Below are 24,856 nucleotides of genomic sequence, written 5' to 3' on the forward strand. Positions count from 1 at the left end.
AGCAGGATCGACCACTCAAAGATTGTTGCATCGTACATAGGTAGTACACAGACTTAGTGCGGGTGATCATGACTCCCTCTAGAGACAATAAAGCATGCTTCTCAGCATTAAAGGAATTCTCCTTCTGCTCAAGCGGAGATGGGTTGTGAGTTTTAATGATGAAGGTGTTTGATCTCCACTGAGGTATGTGTATGTGGCCACAGTTATTACACACACACACACACACACACACACACACACACACACACACTGAACAATGCAAGCTGGAAGAGGGATTGTGTACACCACACTATTTCTAGTATGGACTAGTGGCTGAAGAGCACAATCTGGTCCTTCGTGCTTTCCTTTAAACTCTGTGTGAATTAAACTACCACAAGTAATCACTAAAACAGTGAGCATCTTTTATTATCCTCTTTAACATTAGTTCAAAACAATATGCACTTGGGCTGGAGCAAGACCATATTCTGAGTTCTAACCAGGACCAAAATTCCACTACAGGCTCCTAGACGTGTGAAAGACAGTGTTTAGAATATAACATTGACACAACCTTCACTTTGTGCTAACAACGGCCTACAGATACATTACCATCATCAGCATCAGATGTATCACTTAGTAAATGTTTCCGAGGCCTGAACACTGAATTAGCCCCTGGATAGTTGACTTGACTGATGGGATCTTTTTCACGAGCTGGAACACTATGTCCAAGAAAAACTTTTGCAATTATGAGTTTCCCTAAGGATGGAAAGAAAAGAAGATTTAATAATAACGCTATCAAATTTTCTATAAACACAGGGCAATAAAATGTTGGTGGTCAGCTCGATACCATCCGACAGGAGACTACATTCTGGTCTGGCAGATTAACGATCTAACAAGTACATTTTGGGAAGAAAGACTTCCGACAATTTATTCCCAGAACAGAAGTATTTGGCTAAGATTTATAAGCAGTAAATTCAGAAGTACAAAAATAAAACAGGGTGGTGTTAAGGATCTGTCCCGATCAGAGCACCCCCTTTGATGTTACTTCACACGAGTCCAGTCCTTCTAGCAGGGAGAGGTCAGCATCAGTCTAGCAGTGGCCAGCTCTCAGCCTTCTGGCCAAGGCTTTCTGGCTATTTCTCCCCTTTTCAGAGTCTCAGGTGAAACAAACAATCCAAAGTCAGCAAAAGAAGCTAAACAAAAGGGCAAATTGAAAAACAAACAAACCTAAAGGTAGTTCTAAGCCAGGATATTGGACTCCCTTTCTTCAGAGGGGCCCTGGATGGGCCATAGTCCATCCTAGAGTCCACTTGGGGTCTCCAACACAAGTTATGGGACACAGTCTCTTCACCCTTTTAGCACAAGGGACCTGTCCTCCCTTTTTTGAGGGCACAGGTTCTGCTAGTTATCAGGCCTCTTCCTGGGAGCTGGGAAGCTTTACAGACTGGCTCCTTTCCTGGGCTGCCCACTTCTGAGTAGTGATTCCTCCTTTTAAACTTCTCCATTCCTGGCATGACTTGCCAGTGTGGCACAGTGGCGCTTCTCTAGCACAAAGAAGCGTCTTAACCCATTCAATGCCGGTGAAGGGTAAATACATCCTGTCACTAGTGACGCCTGTTTCCTCAGAGTGCCCTGTCCTGGCTTCAAGTTAGCACAGCCCACTTGTGTCTCCCCTCACTCCCTATAACTCACCCTTCTTTTGAGCTGTTGAGTCTAGAAAGGTTAAGCTACAACTAATTAGCTTCCAGATAGGAGTGCCTCTCTTAGCTGCCTCTGAACCAGTCTAGGAGCTAGCTCCAGGCCACTGTATGGCTTGGTGGGGTTTTCTAATAGAAAGGGCACTGGGCCAGATTGCAACAGGTCTTCTGGGTCCCTCCACAAAAAGACCTGTATACTCTGTCACAACAATCTACTGTATTTACAAGATTTTCTTGTACTTACAAGACAAAACACTTTGCAGTGATTTATGAAATGAGCCTTACACCTATCAATGATGTTTTAAAGCACCTCTCCAAGCGATTACATTACCACATATGAACGGTTCCTCAAGTTCATTGCTATTTTTACGTTCATCCTTGGTTTGTTGCTGCAAAAATTCTATTCTGGGACGTTCACATATACTTAAACTGTTACAGAGGAGAACAGCTTCTTCTCTTCTTGAAAGCTGCAAAGATGAAAGTAAGGTCTAAGTATGTTTATTTGACCAACGCCCCCTGTAAGAATTTCAAGACACCTATCCTTAATCAGCAGCTTTACAATATGCAAATAAATTAACGAAGAGGTGGAGAGTGGAAGAGGGAGGAGTAAAAAAACAAGAGCAGGCTCATTTACTTGTGATATCACAATCTAGTCAGGAGAAAAGAAAGTTAGATTGTAAAGTCTTTGGAGCAGAGTATCAAAGGGGTAGCCGTGTTAGTCTGTATCCACAAAAATAAGGAGGAGTCCGGTGGCACCTTAAAGACTAAGATTTATTTGTGCATAAGCTTTCGTGGGTAAAAAACCCACTTCTTCAGATGCAAAGCTTATGCCCAAATAAATCTGTTAGTCTTTAAGGTGCCACCGGACTCCTTTTTCTTTGGAGCAGGAATCAGATTTTTCTTTGAACAGCACCTAGCACAATGGGAGGGGCAGTCCTAACTGGGGCCTTTGAGCACTACTACAATATAACAACAACAAAGAAGCAGAGAGGGAGAGAGGGAGATATTTCTGAAGATACAATCCCGCCACTCAAAGCAAGTTGGTCACAAAACAGAAAAACAGGGAGAGGTGGGCTATAAGTAGGGAAGACAAAATGAGGATGCTGCAGAAAAAGAGAGAAGGTTCTCCTATCTCATCTCTCTATATTTTCATGGGTCAGAATGAGACATTTCTTACCTGATAATTCATTGTTAACAGCTTCTCTCCTCATTCATCACTAATGAGATAATGACCCCTATGTATGGAATTCAACAAGGCAGTCCAATGTTTTTGCTGGAGGCTCCAAGACAAAGCCCCATCTTTCAGCTCAGTTTGCCAGAAGAGTTCTTCCACAGCTGTGGGAACACTCCAGCAACTGATTGTTAGCATTAAGATAACAACTTGATATAATATGTTTTAAGACAGTTATATGTCCAAGTCTCCCTTTAGAAAAAGAATTCAGTTTGTATTCTGGTCATTTACCAGACTCCCAGCATGGGTTGAATGAGAAGAGAATCTACTAACAGAAACAAAATGATCAGGTAAGAATTTTTTTCTTTCCTTTACACAGCTTCTCTTCTCATTCATCAGCAGTTGGAAGTAGCAGACAGCGATTCACACAAGTTGGAGGTAGTGAGGGGTGGATAAATAGAGTTTTAATTATTATTATAGTAGAATAATAGGCAGGAATGTATGTAGGAACCAACCCAGTAGCACTTTCCTATCAAGGATGACTTTGCAGAGGAATGGAAACTTATTTTGCAAATCTTCCTCACATGAGACTCATACTCTTTCTTCCCAGTGCCCCTGTGGACTTCTGTGAATAGTTTCCCAGATGCCAAGCATGCCAAATGATGCAGAATTTTAACATCTTGCCTGCAGCAACTTTGAGGCCCTAATGCCTTCATGTTTTGTATAGAATGAAATAAACAGCATACAACTGTCAGACGTATTCCATATGCCCAAGCTATAACTTTAGAGCCCTAGGAATGCCCATTTATGCTACAATCTTCCAAAGGACTGCCAAGTGTTCAAACAAAATGACAGGAGAACTACTTCTCCAGAAGAGTCAAATCTGCCTACTTACAGAACACTGCTAGGGCTGGGACTGGTACCCATGATTCTACGGCGCTTGGTTGTAGGACTCCAATAAACCAATCTGGAGAAACTCAAGTGTAGCTGAGATGGCCAGCACTTTGTAATTATTATTATATAGTTGTATTACAATAGCATCTAGTGGTCAGGGCCGCAATGCAGTCGGCACTGTAAAAAGAGGAAGTCCCTGCCCCAAAAAGCCTTCTGTTTCCCCTTGCACATGAAACATAAATTTGACCAGGTCAATGAATGAAATTTCCTGGTTGAGTTTTATCTGGATACTAAACTGTATCAGAGACCAATGGAGCATCCATGCTGAACTACACTTTTCTTAGGATGCCCAGGCTGGTAACTGTAGGTGTTCCTCGTTTGAATAAAAGGGGTACCTGCTTCAAGAGGTCTGGTCTTTTCTGTAGATGCAATGTGGGTTTCTTAGCTATCTAGCAAGTCCAAAATGCCTTCTGGGCCAGTGGAGGATTAGAAGAAGGACTTCAACTCTCCCTTTTCCTCTTTTCTATATTCTTTATGTGAACTATCTTGAAAGATAGCAGATTCTTCTGTTCCTACAACATTACTTCCATTTGACCGCTTGTTACTCCCTGATTTTGGAAGGGACATAAACACTCATGCCTCAATCATAAACCAACCTCTAATGGGGAGACTTCCACCATGAGAGACAAAATTGCCTGTGATGTGGTTTCTTGCACCTTCTGAAGTAGCTGGTATTGACCACTGTCATACTGGACTTGATGGACCACTGATCTAATCCCACATTGCCATGTTTTTGGGTAGGGAGGTTGTTCAGACACACTACTGACAGAGCTGTCACAGTGAACTAAAAGCATGGGTACGCTGAGATTTTGGAAATTTGTCTTCCAAGTACAGTCCTCAACCTGAACGGCTTACTTCCTTAGTGAGTATGCAAGGGTCTAGAGTGCAAATTGTGTTGGCTTTCAGCATGTTGTTTGTACTGACCTGCCCACAAGGGGATATTTGGATGTGATCTGAGAATGACACCTAATTTTGCACTGTAGCAGGTGTGTGGTTCCACATCCCCAGAATGAATTTCTTCAGGTGCATTTTGAGAAACAACTTGGGGGATGAAGCCGATGCATGCCACCAGCAATCCTGTTCATTGGAGAAAATTGCTACAGATGACCTCTGTCAGGAAATGACTGGTGTAATGAAATTTTGGGTCTTTGGAAATCTTTTCCATGATGGTAAACGTGTGGCCAGAGCCAGGCTTCCCCCCGCCCCCCATCCCCCACAAGTGAGCAATTTTCTGCACTGGATTCAAAAGCTCTTCTTAACTGTGAAGAACTAGTGAGTATGAATCCTGTCCAGCAGCTGTCCAATTACGAATGGTACTGTTTCTCTAGACAGGCCACTGATTAGAACATTGTCTAGGAGCAAAACTTGCGACCTGTGCCTTGCTGTAAGTACTACCAGCTATTTCTTAAGACTCTTAGCGTGGAGGGTGGATCAGAATGAAGAGTTTTATAAAGGATTGTGACTTCTCATACACAAATGTTCTTTGGTTGGTTTGGAGAAAAATGTAGGGAAACTTGTACCCTAGATTTTCCTTCTGCTAAAGGAATTGTTCTTTCTTGAATACTCTTGGGCCTGGTCCACACTAACCCCCCACTTCGGACTAAGGTACGCAAATTCAGCTACGTTAATAACGTAGCTGAATTCGAAGTACCTTAGTCCGAACTTACCGCGGGTCCAGACGCTGCAGGCAGGCTCCCCCGTCGATGCCGCGTACTCCTCTCGCTGAGCTGGAGTACCGGCGTCGATGGCAAGCACTTCCGGGATCGATCCCAGAAGATCGATCGCTTACATCCGGACCAGGAAGTAAGTATAGACGTACCCTTGGTGTTGGTAGTGACCAATGGATTGCTATGCTGGCTTTGATAGTGAGGGTTGAGGCCTCTCTGCTGTCTCAGCTACTAATTTTTCTCGGTTTCCCCAAACAGCTCCTCACCTGTAAGTTTGGATGCACAAGATCTGTTTAGGATGACTGATTGCTATTCATGGGTGTAACATCCTTGTAGCCATCAAGTTAGAAGCCACTGCTTGTCACAAATCACACCAAGGGTTTGACCAGGACAGAATGGGAGACGTCTCACTCCAAGCAAGGATTATACCCAGAGATGATGACTTTTTACCCCAAGTAGGCTTTCCTTACTAAGTATGTGAAACACCTTTAGTCTGAATAGCTATAGCTGAGGCTTTGAAGTCTCCATGCTGCCAAATACCCAATCTGGGGGAGAGGAGGAGGAAGAAAGATTATAAGTCACTGCTGCACAAAAACAAATAAAAATTAAATTATAAAACAATCTGGTTGGGAGAAACTAAACGGCTAACTTGTTACATTGCTGGAGGCAGAAAATCTGGGGGCCTGAGCTGAAGGGAGAGACTTAGTCCTGAAGCTTCCACGAACAACGCTGGACCGCCTCCCAATTGAGAATTCGTGATGAACGAGGACAGAAGCTGTGCAACCGAAAGGGAGGGAGAGGGCAGAGAAGAAGAAACAGGGAAGGCGTGAAACAGGAGTTGAAAAGAAGTAGCAAAGCACTGATCATTCCTGTGCCGGGGGGGGGGGAAAAGCAAAGAAGAAAGTGGAGACAACAGGAGGAAGGACAAGAATAAACGCAGAAAAAGAGGGGAAAGATGAGTGGGACAAAGGGCTAAGAAGAGACGAAAGAAGAGGGGAAGGTAGAGCAGCACCAATTAGGCCTTTCTGAGCTGGGTTACCAACTACTAAGTAATAAACATGCTTCTGTGCAGATTTTCTCTCACCTTGCGCTCTTCCATTGCCTGGAACCCATCCTCAAGCACTCGTAGCAGTTGCTTTTTCTTAACTGGCAAGTCTGGGTCAAACACATAAAAGAGACACTCCAGCATCTTCCTGTAGTTTCTTAACAAGAATGAGAAGCAGGAAAATATTTCAGTGCTTCTGTTGCAAAAATAATATGCAGCCTAAGCGGAGCATGTTTGTTGTACAATGTTCACTAAGAATTAGCTGGATTGCAATTAAGGTGACTTCCACTTATGTCAGAAATACAAGTAATGTTGATATTCAGTGTGCAATATCTGGTGAACACTAAAGATCAAATGCATGATAAAACAAGTGTTTTCATCCACTAATGCATAAGGGTGGTCTCCATTTCCTGTGCCCCCTCAAAAAAAAAAAATCTACCTTTTTTTTTGCGTTTCAAATATCAAGTTCTTACTTCCTTCTCTTTGCTGGAGGTCCTTGGCAAGATTACTGGAAGGAGAGTGGATAATGGAATCCATGTGGACAAAACATCTCAAAGAACCAGTTTCCATAAGAGAAATAATCATTCTTTCCTCTTTGAGTGATTGTCCACGTGGACTCCACTTCTGGTGACTGGCATGCAGTGACCTCACAATCAGGATCATGATTGTAGGACAGCTTTGCCAAAATGGGCATCCTGAAGACTCAACTAAGGAATGGTGGTGGGTGAAATCAGGGACTGCTCCACAGATAGCTTCCCTGCAAATTTCTGAAACTGATATGCTTTTCATACCATAAACATAAAAGTGCCTGAGTCCTGGTGGAGTGGGCTCTAACCTGCCTGGGTGGATCTAATCTTGCTAACTCATAGCATGACCTAATACAATTAGACATCCATTTAGACAGTCTCTGGGTGTGCATTACCTGACCTTTTACCCTATCAGCAACTGCTACAAACAGTCTTGGGGAACTCCTGAAGGGTTTTGTTCTGTCAAAGTGATATGAAAGAATCCTAACCACATCAAGGGCGTGCAACTTCGCTTCTCTTAGTTGGAGTAGGTTTTGGAAAGAAAACTGGTTGGTGATTCATGTGATTCAGATGACCATCTGAAACAACCTTCAGTAAAAACTGTGCGTAAGACCTAAGGATCACTGTGTCTTTATGTAACAGCGTCTAAGATGCACCAGCCATGAGGGCCTGAATCTCTCTTACCCATCACACTGATGTCATAACAACTAAAAAATCCATTTTAAAAGATGGATGATATAGAGAGAAAGATTTTAGGGGCTCAAAAGGAGGTCCCACTAACCCCGCTAAGACTAGGTCACAGGAAAGAGGGAGCTCCCAAACTGGAGGAAGCACATGAATAAAGGGCATGAGGAACTTATCAACTGTAGGGTGGGAAAATATGGTGTGACCCTGGACAGGAGGATGGTGAACTGATATAGATGCTAAATGAATTCTTATGAAGCTGATGTATGGTCCTGAATGCTTAGGGATAGCAGATGATTCCTGCTGTTCTGGACTGAGTCTTCTAAAGAAGACAGGTGGCACTCTGCTGTCCAAATCGAGCATCTCCCATTTTCCTGCATAAGTCAGTCTAGTAGAATCCTTTCTGCTGTGCACCACTGTATTTTGGACGCCAGCTATTCAGCTCCTGTTGATGGTAGTTAACCAGCCAGCTTCCATGCTATTAGATGCAACAATGCTGGGTCCATGGTAGGATCTGACCTTCATTCTGAGAGATCACATTGGGTAAGTCAGGTAATACTATTGGGGGCTGAGCTGACAGGAGCCTGAGGAGACCTAAACGGCATTTGGGGCTGTATAAGTAGGGGCATTGCCAGCAGATCGAGGGACATGATCATTCCCCTCTATTCGGCATTGGTGAGGCCTCATCTGGAGTACTGTGTCCAGTTTTGGGCCCCACACTACAAAGAGGATGTGGAAAAATTGGAAAGAGTCCAGCGGAGGGCAACAAAAATGATTAGGGGGCTGGAGCACATGACTTATGAGGAGAGGCTGAGGGAACTGGGATTGTTTAGTCTGCAGAAGAGAAGAATGAGGGGGGATTTGATAGCTGCTTTCAACTACTTGAAAGGGGGATCCAAAGAGGATGGATCTAGACTGTTCTCAGTGGTACCAGATGACAGAACAAGAAGTAACGGTCTCAAGTTGCAGTGGGGGAGGTTTAGGTTGGATATTAGGAAAAGCTTTTTCACTAGGAGGGTGATGAAGCACTGGAATGGGTTACCTAGGGAGGTGGTGGAATCTCCTTCCTTAGAGGTTTTTAAGGTCAGGCTTGACAAAGCCCTGGCTGGGATGATTTAGTTAGGGATTGGTCCTGCTCTGAGCAGGGGGTTGGACTAGATGACCTCTTGAGGTCTCTTCCAACTCTGATATTCTATGATCTATGCCTCCTTTTACTGGGTCCCAGGAGGGTGAGCTACACCGGTACTCAATCTGGGAACCATGTTCCTTCTTATCCCTTTCAGATGGCTGGGTGGAGGAGCATTTAGCGACTCTACCAGTCTCAGTAGATAGAAGTTTCTCTGAAGAGTGAACCAGGGAACTTGGAGCTGAGCCACAGCTCATAAGCACACTGATGGAGGAAGCCTGCTGAGGCCCAGTAGGCCCTTTTTCTCGGACTCTGAGACTCTTGTTGAGCACTCCAGGAGAAAAGTTTAAGATGGACCTCTCTCAGTTTCTGAATTCTCTTGGAGAAGGAGCCACAGAATGAGCATCTATCAGGGATATGCTCCTCTCCAAAACAAAAAAGGCACTTAAAACATCCATCATTAAGTGGAATAGTCATATCACAGGACAGACAAGTTCTGAACTCCCTGGACTTCATTTCAGTGCTAATGGTTAACTCTCAATACCAGGAAGCTCTCTAACACTAATAAACATTTTTTTCTCTTTCCTATAGATAGTCAACAGACATAAAAAAAGACAAAAACACTACATTACACAAGAGTAGCTCATTTACACACACACAAAACATCAGTGAAGTCACACACTGTACAGAGAAGAGGACACTGCAGGAGTTCCATCTCCCAGCCATGGGCAGCAAGAACAAACTGAGGTCTGGGTGGGCACAAGGGCATCCAGGCACTGCCCCAGTGGATACTTGTTGGCTAAAATAATCTTATCTTGCACGCATGTGCACCAGAAGTGGAATGCATATGGACAATCACTAAAGGAAGAATCATTGTTAATTTTTAAAGCTTCAGTACCTGATCCTGCTACCATGCCACACACACAGAACTCCCAGTGAACTCATTTGTCAGTTATATTATCCATCCTGCAGGGAACTTCTGTATAAACCAATCTTTAGTTTCCATTTGTTATGTATGATTTAATACCACCTCTTCAATTATTCTTTTCTTCTGCGCCTTCCTATACTGTAGATGGTTGTATATTTTAAGACTAATTACCATACATCTTGTATACATTACTCTGAAAATTGTCAAAACTTAAATTAAAAAGTATATATTAAAAAAAATCCCACTTTAGAAACTCTTCTTTCCAGTAATTAAACTCCCACTCCTGCAAGCTGCTTGGACACATGGACCCACTGCCTGCACAGGGCTCATTATAGTATCAGGGTCTTAAACCTTCTTGTTAGAAGGCAGTGGAATGAATAACTATAATAGCCACAACTTTCTAAAGTAAAGGCTGAAATCCACATAAAAGAAATTTGGACACACCAGCACTGGAGCATACAAATCCACTGGGTGAATATGCAACCAAGTATCTGCAAGTACACTACTGAGATGTGTGTTCAATACAGATGCATACATGCATGTATTTTTTCCTCTTTTTGCACTCTCTCTCGGCCTTTCCTTTAAAAAAAAAATATCTGGCCATTCATATCTTTAAACTGAATTCACAGCCTTATGCTAGTTTACATGTTGCTTTGTAAAATATATCTATCACTTAAAATCACTAAGTTCATATTGCTTCACATGTAACTGCTTCACTAAATTGTCCTTAAAAATCATCTACTCACTCTGTTTCACTTAAAACTTCTTTATCCAAAAACATCTGAAACTTCTCTTCAAATATCATCCTCAGAATACGGTTGTGCACTCGGATGATGCGATTTATTTTCACTCCTGTGATACCATATGCTTTGAAGTCCCAGGCACAAAATCGTGATAGAATTAAATCATAACAGGAATTAAACCTATGTCCAGAAATGAACAACGGAAAGCAATGAATTAATAACATTTTCTTCATTTTTTTTAATTTCTTTTTTTTTTTTAAACCAGAACCTGATTTTTCTTCTGTTTTCAAATGAAGGGAAAGAAAAATACTGTAAGTGATATTTTGGGGTAGTTTCTCTTTTATACTTTTAGAAATTATCTCTTTCATTCAACTAGAGATGGGTGACCTTGTGTTACCTCATTTTGAAAATTACAGATTACATTCGGCAGCAAAAACTAATGTTAATGAGTTTGTGATCCACCACGTTTCTCTCCTGCCTCTAGGATACCACGTTGCATTGCAGATTCCATAAAATCCTCCACACAGGCTTATGGCCACAGCTTTCGGCTTCTTGTCTGGAAAATTGCCACATCCTGTTTGCCTCATGCAAGTGAGTAAATCTAGTGAGTCAATGGGACTACTTACATAAAGTGAGCATGGTGAACGTGGACCTATATTACTACATCGAAACATTAAAACAGGAACAATGATCCAGCAGTAAGGGCACGAGCCTAGGACCCAGGAGACCAGGGACCATTTCCCTACTCTCCCACAGCCTTCCTGCGTGACCTTGGGCAATCACTGAGCCTCAGTTCTCCACCAGTAAAATGGAACAATGGCACTTCCATGCCACACAGGGGTGTTGTGAAGATAAATACATTAAAGACTGTGAGGTGCTCCGATACTACCGTAATAGGTGCCATATCAACAGCTTCGATAGACAGCTAAAATACAGTTCTTAAAATAAGTCCATTCTGGAAATGTAGTGGCTTCCCAAAAGCTGAGAAAACCAAATTGAAAAACAAATACTCTTTTCAATAATCAGAGGACGTTTTTCTAGAAAAAGACAAACAACAAATGCAGATCAACTTGCAATGAATAAAAACACTGCTCTTTCTCTAAAGGACTCTGTGCTAAGACCCTGATTCAAACATTGGACTCATTCAGCATTTCTCCTTGTCAATATTAAAAATCCTTGGCTTGAAAAAGCAGCTTTAAAATAAATAAATTAAATAAAATGACAACACTAACAAAGAACACTGTTTATAAGGAAAGTACAGATAGAGCCTCTGAGCACATCGCAACCTGCAGCACTCTAGCAGACGTGTCTGAGCATAAGAGAAAGGCACAGCTGAGGTGGACAAGCTTGGACTACTCAAGCAGAAAACGGTCCTTGAAATAATGCCAACCTAAATTTGAGTCTCCCCTCAACAAAGTGTCAAGGTTATTTATACTGAGACCATGTAAACAACCTTTAATGCTTCTTTACAACAAATAGTAAAGCTATCCAGGAGCTCGCTGTCACTGCTGCCACAGTAGTTAAAACAGCTATTTGTCATTTCAGATTTCCATATTCCTCCTTTATTGACTATCTTATTTTATAAAGAATTTCCTGGATGTGAAATGAAATAAAATAAAAAAAGATAGCTAATAATTAGTCTACAGGGGCATCAAAGTTTTGATAGTATGTACTATACAAATAGTGGAATATTTATCTTCTACTGTGCTTAAGTATCACTATGGACCCAGCACAGCTCCCATTGAAATGAATGGCAAAACTTCAATTGACTTCATTGAGGCCAGGATGAGCCCCCAAACCTCTGGTGTTGCATTTGGTCCAAATAACTCACCTAAAAGTAACAGGAGTACTTGTGGCACCTTAGAGACTAACAAATTTATTAGAGCATAAGCTTTCGTGGGCTACAACCCACTTCTTCGGATAGTCTCTAAGGTGCCACAAGTACTCCTGTTATTTTTGCGGATACAGACTAACACGGCTGCTACTCTGAAACCTGTCACCTAAAAGTGAATGGAATCCTTAGACATTTTATGCCTTTACATCAGGCACCAATGGAGTGAATGTTAATTAAAATAACTACTGAACAAATTATAAAAAACAGTCACATTTCAGTTTTAGATATACTAAGAAGACTCCTCACCCAAAATATCTATTTTTTCCCAAAATATTTGTATACTCTTTAATAGTCATGATTATAGCTACAGGAACATTTTATTAAATAAAGGACTAATTTACCTTTTTAAAAATTACTGAATTTATTTTGAAGAATGTGTTTTATAGAACAAATGCCTTCTATCATTTTGAGCACTCTCTGCATTTTAAATATCTCTGGTACCAGAGCAAGAGAGAGAACCCTTTTGTATTTTTATGAGAGGGTGGTGTGGCCCAGTGGACAGAGCAGCTATGGGGTCTATTCCCAGCTCTGCCATTGGTCTGCTGGATGACCTTGGACAATCACTTCCTCTCTCTGTGGCTTGGTTTCCCCATCGGTAAAATGGGGAATAATAATATTTACCTCCTTTGTAAAGTGCTTTGAGATCTACTGATGGTTTATTATAGCTTATATACCACAAAAAATAGATGATAACATTGTATACTTCAGGACATAAGGCAATACATAACTAAAGAGGGTTAGGAAGTAAATTCTTCCACAAGCCCATTATTCTATAAGTCTATATTAGAGTTTCTTGCACCTTTCCCCGAACGTGAGCAGGGTGACTATGCATTCCCTACATGCAGCACTGATGGGCTCTGTGTTAGTTTCATATAGGGCAGGGTAGAGAGACATGGAAATGGGCAGATCCAAAGGTCACAAACTTCTGTATAGGAGTCCAGATGGTTCACTGCTCCTGCTCTATCCGTGAATAGCATTTATAGAAGGGCTGTGTGCCCACTCCATGCTCTGCCCATGGGTTAGGTACTGATCCCATTTCTCTCTTAGCTCCTATGTAGTTCTCCTATACAAAGCCAGGGTCATGAATTTAACCACCAGGACTAAGTTTACCCATATCATAAGCAGGCACTACTCCCAGTGAATGTCAATGAGAGTCATGCCTACTTAGGCCAAGGCCAGATTTGACCCCACATGTATATCTGAAGAAAACACTTCCTTCAGAGAATTTCACGTCACAATGTATTAACTGGTTTTTTTGGGGGGTGGGGTGGGAGGGGTGTTAAAATTCACTAACTCTGAATGGTAAGAACAGAAAATTTCTTATCAATAATTTCCCTTCTGCTAGCAGCATCTCCCACAATCGTTGACGTCTTAGCTGCTCTCCTCTCATGGAGGCAGATCAAAGCTTAGAAGCCATGTGAACTGTCCAGGCCCCTCAGCTCCTGCTTGTTTCCAGATGAGTTATTCCCAAGATGTAAAACTTGCATAACTTCAGCACATAGTACTGGGGTTCTTATTCCCTCTCAGTTGTTCACATATGTGACTGTGGTTGTGTTGTCTGACTAAATCAGCAAGCGGATCCCCTCTAGCCTGCACAGAAACCTTTATATCACCAGCTTGACTGCTCTTAGTTCTAGAGGGTTTATGCTGCGAGTCCTTTCCTCCAAGTTCCAGAAGACTTGAGCTGTTTGGGACCCTAGATATGTTCCCCAGCTCTCTAGGTTGGAGCCATTTGTGGGGATCAGGGGATGTGGGAGGCATAAGGAATGCCCTGAGCTGTTCACCTCTTTAAGGAATTGATCACCTATGCCAGGCTCCTCATTTGATCTTTCATGTATTCAGGGGAGTGATCCCATACCTTTAAGATGAAGCCCTGAAGGTGCCTGATGAGTGATTGTGTCCATGGGGTGATCCCTATGCACAATACTAGGAGGCCCAACAGTTGAAGGCTCACTGCAATAGTGGGCCTCTTGCAGTTCCAAAACAATGCAAGGAGGTCTTGAATCTTCTGGAACCTCTCTAGAGATGGGTATATCCTTGCTATCGAGGTGTCTATGTCCACTCCCAAGTGAGTTATTTGGGTGTATGGAATCAAGGTGTTTTTCTGGATGTTGATAATAAAACCATGCATCTGCAGGAGAGTCAAAGTCAGAAACATAGCTGTTTGTGCCATTACCGGGGATGGAGCTCTGATAAAAATGTCTTCCAGGAAGGGGTATAGGTAGATCTCCCATGACCTGAGTCTGGCTATGATTATCACCAAATCTTTGTAAAGACCTGGAGATTGAGGGTAAGTGTAGTAGGAGTGCCAGATATTGATAATGCTTTCTGCTGTAGGCAAACATTAGGAACCTGTGATGTCATGATCTGATCAGGATGTCAGGTATGCATCTGTGAGACCCACAAAAGACAGAAAATCCCTCTGGGACAGGGATGACACTATAGAAGTCAGGGTCTTCAGCCAAAACTTCATTTTCTTCATCCATTTGTTGAGCCGTCTGAGATCTAGAATGGCTCAGATTCCCCCTGTATGCTCCTAAATCAGTGGTTCTCAAACTTCATTGCACCATGACCCCCTTCTGACAACAAAAATTACTATATGACCCCAAGAGGGTGGACCAAAGACAAAGCCCAAGGGCTTCTGCCCCAGGTGGGGGGAGGGGGGACTGTAACCTGAGCCCCACCACTCAGGGCTGAACCCCTTAGGCTTCGGCTTCAGCCCTGGGTGGTGGGGCTCTGGCTTTGGCCCTGGGCGCTGGGGCTCAGGCTTCCACTTTGTCCCCAGCAAGTCTAATGCCAGCTCTGGCAACCCATTAAAACAGGGTCGCGACCCACTTTGGGGTCCTGACCCACAGTTTGAGAACTGCTATTCTAAACGATAAAGAAGATGGAGCAGAACCCTGAGAATCTTTCTTGTGAGGGAATGCTCTCTATCACTCCCATACCCAGAGGGTGAGAAATCTTGTTCTAGCTTAGACTGTGCTTTACATGGTCATTTAAGATGGGGGACTGGATGAAGAACGGATGGGGTGGAGCCATAACTCAAGGGAATATCCCTGACTCACTAGTTCATGGTCGAAGCAACCCATTCCTCCAGGAACTGGGCAATCCTGTCCCCAAGCTTCCATTCTAGGTGGACTCCTACGTGGTCTTTGTCATAAAGAGGCTTTGGGAGCAGCAGGATTCTCCTGGGGCTTTCTTCCCAAGCCATGGTTCCACAGCTTTTGTCTGGAGAGCCTGCTGTCTTTTTGCTGATATTTCTGTAAGGATGAGGTCCGAAAGGAATGCCATTGTGTGAAGGCCAGTTTGTACTCTTTCTCAAAGGCATGGTGTGGCATCAGGAGGGACGGTTAGATTTTGCAGCACTGTCTAGTACATTGTTCAGATGTGAAGGAGGGCGCTCTAAAAGCTGCTGCCTTCCACAGGCAGCCATGGAGGCAGAGAAACTGAAAGCAAGCAGGAATGGAAGGGGCGTGGCCAAATCATGCCATTCCAAAACTCTGATCTGCCTCCATGCGTTGCAGAGAAAGGAGAGCAGCCCAGATATCAAGAATTGTGGGTGGCTTTGGGCTGCAGAAAAAAGGATTTAAAATGTAATGTCTAAAACAACTTTACCAAGAATCACTTGGTGAGCCTTCTTCAAAGCGAGTGTTGCCCACTGTTTCCAATTCAGTCAACAAAAACTGCACTACTAAGCTATTGCTTTTCTTCTTTTTTTTAACTTCCATCTGGTAAATTTTCTCAATTCTGCAACAGAAACAACAAGGTAAATTTTGGTGGGAATATAATAAATTCTAAGGACAGGCACAAAATTCATCTTGCCTTTTTATAGCAAATTCAGAAAAAAATAGGGATTGAGATGGCTTTTTATGACTTATTCTGTTCTAAGTATAAGAACTGGGAGCCACATTTTTTAGTTTTCTTTCCATTTATTTTTCTTAAAAATTATAAGTGAATTGGATGTTTGTGAATGGTGCTGGCTTTACAGCACTGGAGGATGAGATCCTGTAGTGATCAACAAGACAGCTACAGCATAGGCATCTTCAGGCAAGCTTTCCTCACTCCACCCCCAACATTAACTTGAGGGATCATCTGTAGGAGTAAAAGAGAGGTTTAGTTTCTCTGAAGTACTGAAAATGATGCTAGTCTGAAGTGCAGCTGCAAAACGAGCACTGGTAGATTCAGGGGTGACTCACGGCACAGGCTTGATATAGGTGGCTACTCAGAACATTTCAGGTTGCGATATGTTCAACCCCTCCCCCCCCCCCAACTCCTTCAATTGTTCCATTACTGAACTGACACTGTAGAAGTGTGCATGCGTCTTCTCCCTCCTCACTGACAGGCATTTAGGACTCTCCCTCTGAAAACCACCTCCTGATCACCAGTTAAAAAACTGGTCATGATCTGGTTCACTTTTAGGTCTGATGCCCACAGAATTTTTTGTCAACACACTTTTCATTGCATCCTGGGATTGGGTAAGAGCAAACTAATCCTTTAGTAGCCCAAGACACCAAAGCACATACGGCAAGCACTGGCTAAACTGAAGGATCAATGATAGGTCTAAGGACCATTGTCTTGTAAAACACCATAGAATATAATAAAATGCTTTCTACTATTGTTAAGCCAGCAATCCAAACTCTCCTTTGGTAACAAACATTCCTTTCTAAACTTAGTAAGTCGTGAGGTCTCAGATTTAAAAAAAACAGCTAACTCTCATTATTTATTTTCCCACTTGAATTCTAATATGATTTTAGTACCAACCATCTGAAGAATCCCTAGAACTAGAAATTCAATGCTTTATTAGCATCTCAAAGCTTGGACTATCAGCTTCCAAATCTTAGAGAATGAAATTCATCCCTGTGCAAAGGCCTCACATAAGTCTATAGCACCACTTCAGTCTCACTTAAGGCCTTTTTGAGGGGTTGTGCCGTGCAGAGATCTTGTGCTGGTCTTTTGCTCAGGGATGAATTTCACCCATAAAGCACTCATCTCTAACTAAAGAATGTCAAGGAAAAGCAGTTGCTAAAGTTATGTTGGAATTCCAACGGTAATCAGACTGGCCTGAATTTTTAAGATTTGACAAATACCTCCTGGCTTGCCAGGGCATTTTGCTGGAGCATTACATGTTTTCAAGACCTGTAAACTTTTCCATTCACTAGTCCTACATGGCTAAAAAAATGTTTTGGTTCCAGCCATTTTTGTCCAACCCTGGTCCTATCTTTGAGGCTGCTAATCATTTTTTTTTTTTAAACAAGGACACCCGTCTACTAGGAAGTAGATTGAATCCAGCAACTCAGTTCACGTAGGGTCGTTAACAGCCGTTTTAGTGACTTTTATTATTTATTTTATCTCTATTATGTCCAAACCACTTCAGCCTTCTTTCTTGAATCACAGTCTTTGCAGTCTGTTGGCCAGTCTTTTGTAAATCGTCAGCATTGGTTACTTTATCCCACAAGCGAACACCAAGTATTCTCAGCAAGCCAAGAAGGCGGAATGCATTAAATTTCCTGCTGTGGGCTTCTAGCATTTGCCAAATTTCAGTATCACCTGTGAAGTCAAGAGCTTGAAATTTTCTTTTACTCCACATAAGTCCTGTATCTTCCTTTGATGTTGCTTTTTGCCTCACCTAATCCATCACAATGCAGAAAAGATGACGCAACCCTGCTGCACGCCAGTAATATCAAACTAATCAGTCTCTCAATTTTATGTCCTTATGCAGCAGTTTGAACTTTCACCTGGCATCTCGACTAGTGACATTACCTTTCTAGGAAGCCCATATGGTTGCAAGATCTTCCATAGTGATTCTCCATGAATGCAGGTGAAAGTTTTGGTGAAATGTATGAAGTTCAAGACTAATCTGTAGACAAGCCCTTTCTCAGTCAATCATCTCAGGGTAAAGATGTGATCTATACATTTTTTTTTTAAATCTAAAGCCTGCTTGCTTATTATTTCAGTACTTCATCTATGCCCAGGTTAATTCTGTTCAACAGTATACTACAGAACACTTTTCCATGTTCTAAAGTAGTTTTTTTCCTTGCCAGTTATCACACACCCTTAAGTTGCCTTTCTTTGATATTTTATAAAATATATCTTTCTTCCAGTCCTCTGGGCAGAACTCTCTCTCCCAAACTATATTACAAAATTAATGACTTGGAATACTATCTGTTTGGTCCTCAGTTGAAATAAATGTAACACAGGCTCCAAATCCTATTATCAGTCCCTTAAATTACCAAGCGCACCTCAATGAGTTGGAATGTATACATATTTCAAATTGCAGCTCTTATACAATTCACTAAACATACTCATCTAGTTTTCTGTTCCAGAATGTTATCCTTTCCCTCAGGGCATCTAATTTCAGAAAGAACTTCTTCTCAAGACTTGACTCCTCACTGGCTTCATCTGTGTTCTCGCTATCGTCAATTGATTTTTCAATTTCCAGCCTTTTACTTTTAATAGCTTTGTTATTCTGTATTTTGCCTGATGTCTGCAGCTCTGTCAGTTCACGTTCCAGCTGTTAAAAAGAATGCACCAGGATTCAAAGGCAATAGGTGAAGTTAAGTTATGGTAGAAAATTACGGTATTTGTTTTTCACAGAAGATAAGTCTTCTAACTATACACTATAAAGTGACCATGAAAATATTTACCAGAAAACTAATAAAACAATAATTTTCTTGATTTTATCTTGACAATAGAATTTTCTTGTTTATTTAGCGAAATAATTCTGCAATTTGTAACAAGTTACTTAAAAACTTGACAAACTTGAAACAAGTAAAAACATATATTGAACAGGGCTTAGGGCTTCAGTTATGATATATCCTGCAAAGTTGAAACTCCCACTCTTTTAGAACTAAATACACTCCTATGGCCTGTAGTAGCTTATATTATGATCAAGAATATGAAATAATGATTTCTTGATAGCCTACTGTGTTTAAATTTGAATTTCTTTTTCTTTTTGCTTCCTGGGATATCTTCAGCTGTCATGGACCTTTATCCCTTATATTGTCATGGCTATGAGTTTTTTATATGAATTGGATATTCATGAAAATGAAAGACTATCAGCATGACCTAAAGTTAGGCATGGTGAGGGCAGGCACTGTACAAGTTTCCCCACTTAGGGCTTGAAACTGCAGTGCATAGAGAAAGGTGCAGAGGGGATATGCTCAGCAGGGGTACAGGCAACAACTGCATGTAATATTAAAAGATAAACCATGTTCTGCACTTTGAGCTAGCATGTGCATCCACACGTTCTTTGTCATGGGTACTCAGCACCAAGAAGGGTGTGGGTTGAAGAAATTAGGACAGATTTACTCTGGAACAAAGGGGCCAACCTCAGCTCGACAGCATAGTAATGAGGTGCCCAGTAGCCATCACCGTGGGGAAAAAAAGTCAATACTTCAGCAGAAGTGAAGCCAGGGTTACACTGCTCCATTACTGACCAAGATGGCAAAAAGCTCAGCTCTGACCTGAGCAGACGCACTGACTTTTCTAATGCACCAGACATGTGCACTGATTTTGTTAACTGACTTGTTTACTGTGAGTTGCGCTAAAAAGTTTTGTTTTTTTACTTTCCGGTTCAATTAAAAAAGAATCATTATAGGAATAACAACAAAGATACCGAAATGAAACTTCTTTGCATTTTCATTTCAGGCCTAATGACTTCAGAATGGCATACATCAGCAAAAAGAGACTACTCATTTAATCATATTTTTGAAAAAGTACATTTCATTTTGAAACTTTCTCGGGGACGTGCTACAGGGAACCTTTAGCTCATAACATTTTGGTAGGTGCCTGAAAGCTGGATAGCCAGACATCTGGCAACAAGAAGGCAGGCTCACCACCCACCGACTAAGGGTCTGATCCAAAGCCCGTCAAAGTCACAGAAGGCTTTCATGTCAAAATCATGCTGAACTTTGTGAAACCATGGGTACTTAGACCAAGATTTTCAAACCTCAATGCCTAAAGTCAGGCTCATAAACCCACATTTAGATGCCTAAATACATGCCTTGATTTTCCAAAGTACTCAGCATCCTGTGATGGGGTGTCCACCCCACACTGGCAGAGAAGGGGTTAAAAACAGCTCTAGGGAGGCTGCACAGGGAGCAGCCAATCAGGGCCCAGCAGATCCATATAAAAAAAGCTGCAGGGCCAGAGGCAGTTGGTTGCTGCAGGGAACCCAAAGTTGAGAGAAGTTAAGGAGAGGTAGCAGGAGGGTGTTAGTTAAAGGGTCCCTGGGCTGGGAGCCAGAGTAGAGGGTGGGCCTGGGTCCTCATCACTGGGGAAGTGGCTAGTCTCTAGAACTGAAATATCCCTTCCCTCCCGCCTCCCCACTGGAAGGGGGAAAACATGAACAGTGACATGGCCGGAGGGCTGAGTCAGGAAGAAGACCCTGCAGTACTTGGACTGAGGCGGGTCTGCAGGGGGTGATGATAATAGGTCAGGCATCACCAGGAGATGGCACACCAGCTAGCAGAGCTAATCCGTGTGAGGGCCAGAAGAAGGCATTGCACTGGTAAGTGAATCCTGTGACACACCTATAAAACTTTTTAAAATCAGGCCATTTCTTTATGTACCTGTATATGGATTTAAGAGCCTTGACTTTTGGCACCCAAGTTTGAAAATCTTGCTCTGGGAAATTTACAACCAGGTCTACCATGTTTGATTATATCAGTCACATAACTCTTCTTCACTCTTTAGCTGTGGTTTAAAGCTTTTAGGTTATTCCACCATGATTGCGGACTCAAGCCTCTGTATGGAAAACAGACCTAGAGGATGCAATTAACAGTAACAACTTTAACCATTGAGATGTGTGAGAGTAAGAGAATAACCTACCCCTTATTCCATTGTAACAGTAGGGAAGGATTTAGCTCCCAAAAGTAACTTTTCCATAAAACTACACAACTCAGATACAACTCGGTCCACTTTCCCTAAGAGTATCAACAAAACTGGTATTCTGAATATTCCTTTCTGCGCAGTGTAAGGGTACGTCTATACTTACCCGCTGGTTCGGCAGCAAGCAATCGATCTTCTGGGATTGATTTATCACGTCTTGTCTAGACACGATAAATCGATCCCGGAAGTGCTCACCGTCGACGCCGGTAATCCTGCTCCGCGAGAGGAGTAGGCGGAGTCGACGGGGGAGCCTGCCTGCCTGCCGCGTGTGGACCCCCGGTAAGTACCTTTACGTTCGAACTAAGATACTTCGACTTCAGCTACGTTATTCACGTAGCTGAAGTTGCGTATCTTAATTCGAACTGGGGGCTTAGTGTGGACCAGCCCTAAGAGTGCAGATCCCTGATCAAAATACTAGTAAGATTTAGATATATGTAAGAAGCAAAACTCTGGAGTATTTTTAAATAGGCATATTTTAAAATAGCTAATTCAAGGTACATCTTAAAGATCTAGTATGAACATAAAAAGAGCGTAGACTGTAAAACAAAACGCTTTACTGTTTCGGATTATTTGGAATTGCACTGGTGTATCTGAGAATAGAATCTCATCCATTATCTTATTGCTTGTACTGTAGTTAAAGAACAGGAAGATAACATTTAAGCCTTAAAATTAGAAAACTGCAGTATGAGCACAGCCTGTGGAGGCTTACTGAAACTGCAGCACAAGTAATTGCTTTTAAATATAGCGTAGGTATTTGAATAAACACAGGGGGGTGGGGGTAAGGTAAGTTTTCCATTGACTTCAATCAATTGATCAGCCCCTAGGAACTTTGGGCTATATTCTACACTCAGTTACATTGTCCAACCCAAATGGGTATAACTGAAGGCAGGATTTAGCCAAATAAGCCTAAAATGATTTCTTCATCCAAACTCATATCTCCTCCCAAGATATACATTAAAATTTCTTTCAAAGGATGCATTGTTTTCTTGATATATTTGACTATTTAAACTTACCTGTTTTATGTTGCAGCTGAACAATTTTATTCGATCTTCTGGCAATTTCTGCAGTTTGCATTTTCTTTCTTTTAGCTTTTCAAGCTCCTCATTGAGCTGCCTATGAACACTCTTCACACGCATGTTATAGTACATTATCTTTTTCATCACTGTAGCCTTCAAGTGTCAGGAAAACAGGAGAAGTTATTTGTCAGAATAACGTTAGCAAAATATAACTGTTCCTACAGGCTGTTTTCTAACAATTCAGCAACCTTGTAACATTAAGTTTTATATTTAAGTTTGGCTCTTACATTAAAATTTTAAACGATCACTTCAGGAATTGTATACTAGATTTTTATGGTGTTGTAAGGGCTTCGTTCATTTCATTTTGGGGGGTTTGTTTTCAATCTCTTTGTGATGTTCCCAGTCCACGTAAATGTAGTATTGTTTCAATCAGCACTACATTAATGCACATTAGGGAATCTTTAGTGTGCATCAACCGGGTCTACATGGATCAATTAATGCACATGTTTGTGCATTTTAGAAATCACACCCTGTAGTCCACATCTGCTCCACGTAGACAAGCCCTTAGATACAATTACCAAAGCACTATTTCTCCAATGTTTATGGGATAAACACTGATTTCATTTTTGTAGTGTCAGGGATGTTTTATCAGTGTTTATTGGTTACAACTAAAAATCAGAAGCCCTAGGTATTGTATACTGCTAGGCGTAGCAGAATTTGATTTTTACCTTATGATTTCAACTGTAAGCATTTTTTCTATTTTTATCAATTTAAAGTTTCTCAGTTGCAGACAATAGTGGGGGTCAGACAATTATTTAATGATATATGCTGAGATTCAAAAAATTAAAACTTTATAACCATTAAAACACAAGTGGTCAACATCATGTCAAAATATACAAAATAATTTCCTTAAATCAAACTAAGTTCCTCAAGCAGCATTTTTCTAATTTTGTCTATCTGTAATTTTTCATACTCAATAGAAATATTTTTCACCAGTGTGTGTGTACGGTATAATTTACATTTACCAATAAAAATCGAATCCTTCCAAGCCTATATATTGCACATTGGATTATTTGTCTTCCAGTTAAAATATTATCGTTGTTTAAGAATGTCTTAAAAATAAAATATGAATACATGGAAACTGTATATGAGAATACTAGTAAGATTTTTTTATTTTTAAAACAATGTCATGCTTGATTTTCAGTTAACTTTCTTGTAGTTATTGCTATTCTATGAACTGTAATCTGTTTACAGAATACCTATCTAAAGGCAGTCTTTGCGTTCTGTATTAGATCCTTTAAATAATGAAAAATATATTTTAAAAAGGCCTTGCAATCAGTTTTCAAAGGGAGGGAATGGCTTCTTTCAATACAACAACACTGCCTCTCACCAACAAAGAAAGGTGGCCAATAATGCGAACCCCAAGCATGAGTTGAGCCTCCCAAAGTCACGAGATTTTAAAAGTAATAATAAAGATTGGGTTAGTTTTACACCTCTACCCCGATATAACATGAATTCGGATATAACGCGGTAAAGCAGGGCTCTGGGGGGTGAGGCTGCGCACTCCGGCGGATCAAAACAAGTTCGATATAACGCGGTTTCACCTATAACGCGGTAAGATTTTTTGGCTCCCGAGGACAGCGTTATATCGAGGAAGAGGTGTATTTGCTTTCAGGTTTTGAGCCTTTAGGTTTCACGTTTTCAAGTTTTTCTTCTCATGTGAAGTAGAAACTTACTTTTTTTAAATTAACGCTGAGAGTCTTTCATAATCAATCACCAGATATTGTGAGACTCATGATAAAAATCACAAAAGTTGGCAACACTGCACGGTATTAGTTTTGACATAAGCACTTCAATTTTGTTGGCTGAAAGACAGATGTTGGGCAGTGGAGGTGTGTTACCAAAAACTGAGAGATAAAGAGGAAAAGAGATCATAAATATTGCTGGAATAGCTATGTGGTGAAAATCTTATCCTTACCTCTGCCAGGACCTTGATTTGTTTTTGAGACACATCATATGTATCCAGCCTTTGAAGCTGAGGCATATGATACAGCACATGTGTAGCATAATTACAGAGAAGACAAATAGGGTTCGGGTCATACTGAGGATCATTCAGACTCAAATCTTTTAAATGCGGTAGACTTGCTAAATTAGAGAGTTCCTGGAAAAACAATGAAAATACTAAATCAACAACATGTTGGTGGTCCTTATTTCAAAACATCTGCATTTCAGCATGAAGGCAGGTCATTACTTTTAATTATTAAGAGGATATATGCAACAGCAGAGGGGGCAAAATCAAGCAGATCTGGGGTAGTATTAAAGGCAGGAGTATCATTCTCCTCTTCCCCCAGCCCTAGAGAAGCAACCCTGCAGGGACTCTATTGGGATCCAGCTCCATACAATGGGGAGAGACAAGTAGGAACTGTGGAGTGGTCATTCTCTCTGGCAGCATATCCCCCAAATCTGTGAATTTTAGCAGGGAATAAACCCTGTAACATTAACTTAACTGTTTTTCCCCTTGATGTTGCGACATTACCTA

The 24,856-nt window shown here is 41.5% G+C and overlaps 1 protein-coding gene across 1 annotated transcript in view; it reads right to left on the reverse strand.

Annotated features, from left to right (window-relative positions):
• Positions 1-24,856, reverse strand: part of LRRC9 (leucine rich repeat containing 9) — a 74,621-nt gene that overhangs the window by 40,060 nt on the left and 9,705 nt on the right. The window contains exons 6-13 of the mRNA XM_029912099.1: positions 24,296-24,478; positions 22,315-22,470; positions 18,715-18,923; positions 16,028-16,159; positions 10,522-10,698; positions 6,550-6,667; positions 2,005-2,140; positions 610-732 (exon numbers count right to left, since the gene is read on the reverse strand). Of these exons, the coding sequence (XP_029767959.1) occupies positions 610-732; positions 2,005-2,140; positions 6,550-6,667; positions 10,522-10,698; positions 16,028-16,159; positions 18,715-18,923; positions 22,315-22,470; positions 24,296-24,478 (1,234 nt within the window). The remainder of the gene's footprint in view (positions 1-609; positions 733-2,004; positions 2,141-6,549; positions 6,668-10,521; positions 10,699-16,027; positions 16,160-18,714; positions 18,924-22,314; positions 22,471-24,295; positions 24,479-24,856) is intronic.

This window comes from Terrapene carolina, unplaced genomic scaffold (genome assembly GCF_002925995.2).
Source record: "Terrapene carolina triunguis isolate 2854851 unplaced genomic scaffold, T_m_triunguis-2.0 Scaffold189, whole genome shotgun sequence".
Lineage (NCBI taxonomy): Eukaryota > Metazoa > Chordata > Testudines > Emydidae > Terrapene > Terrapene triunguis.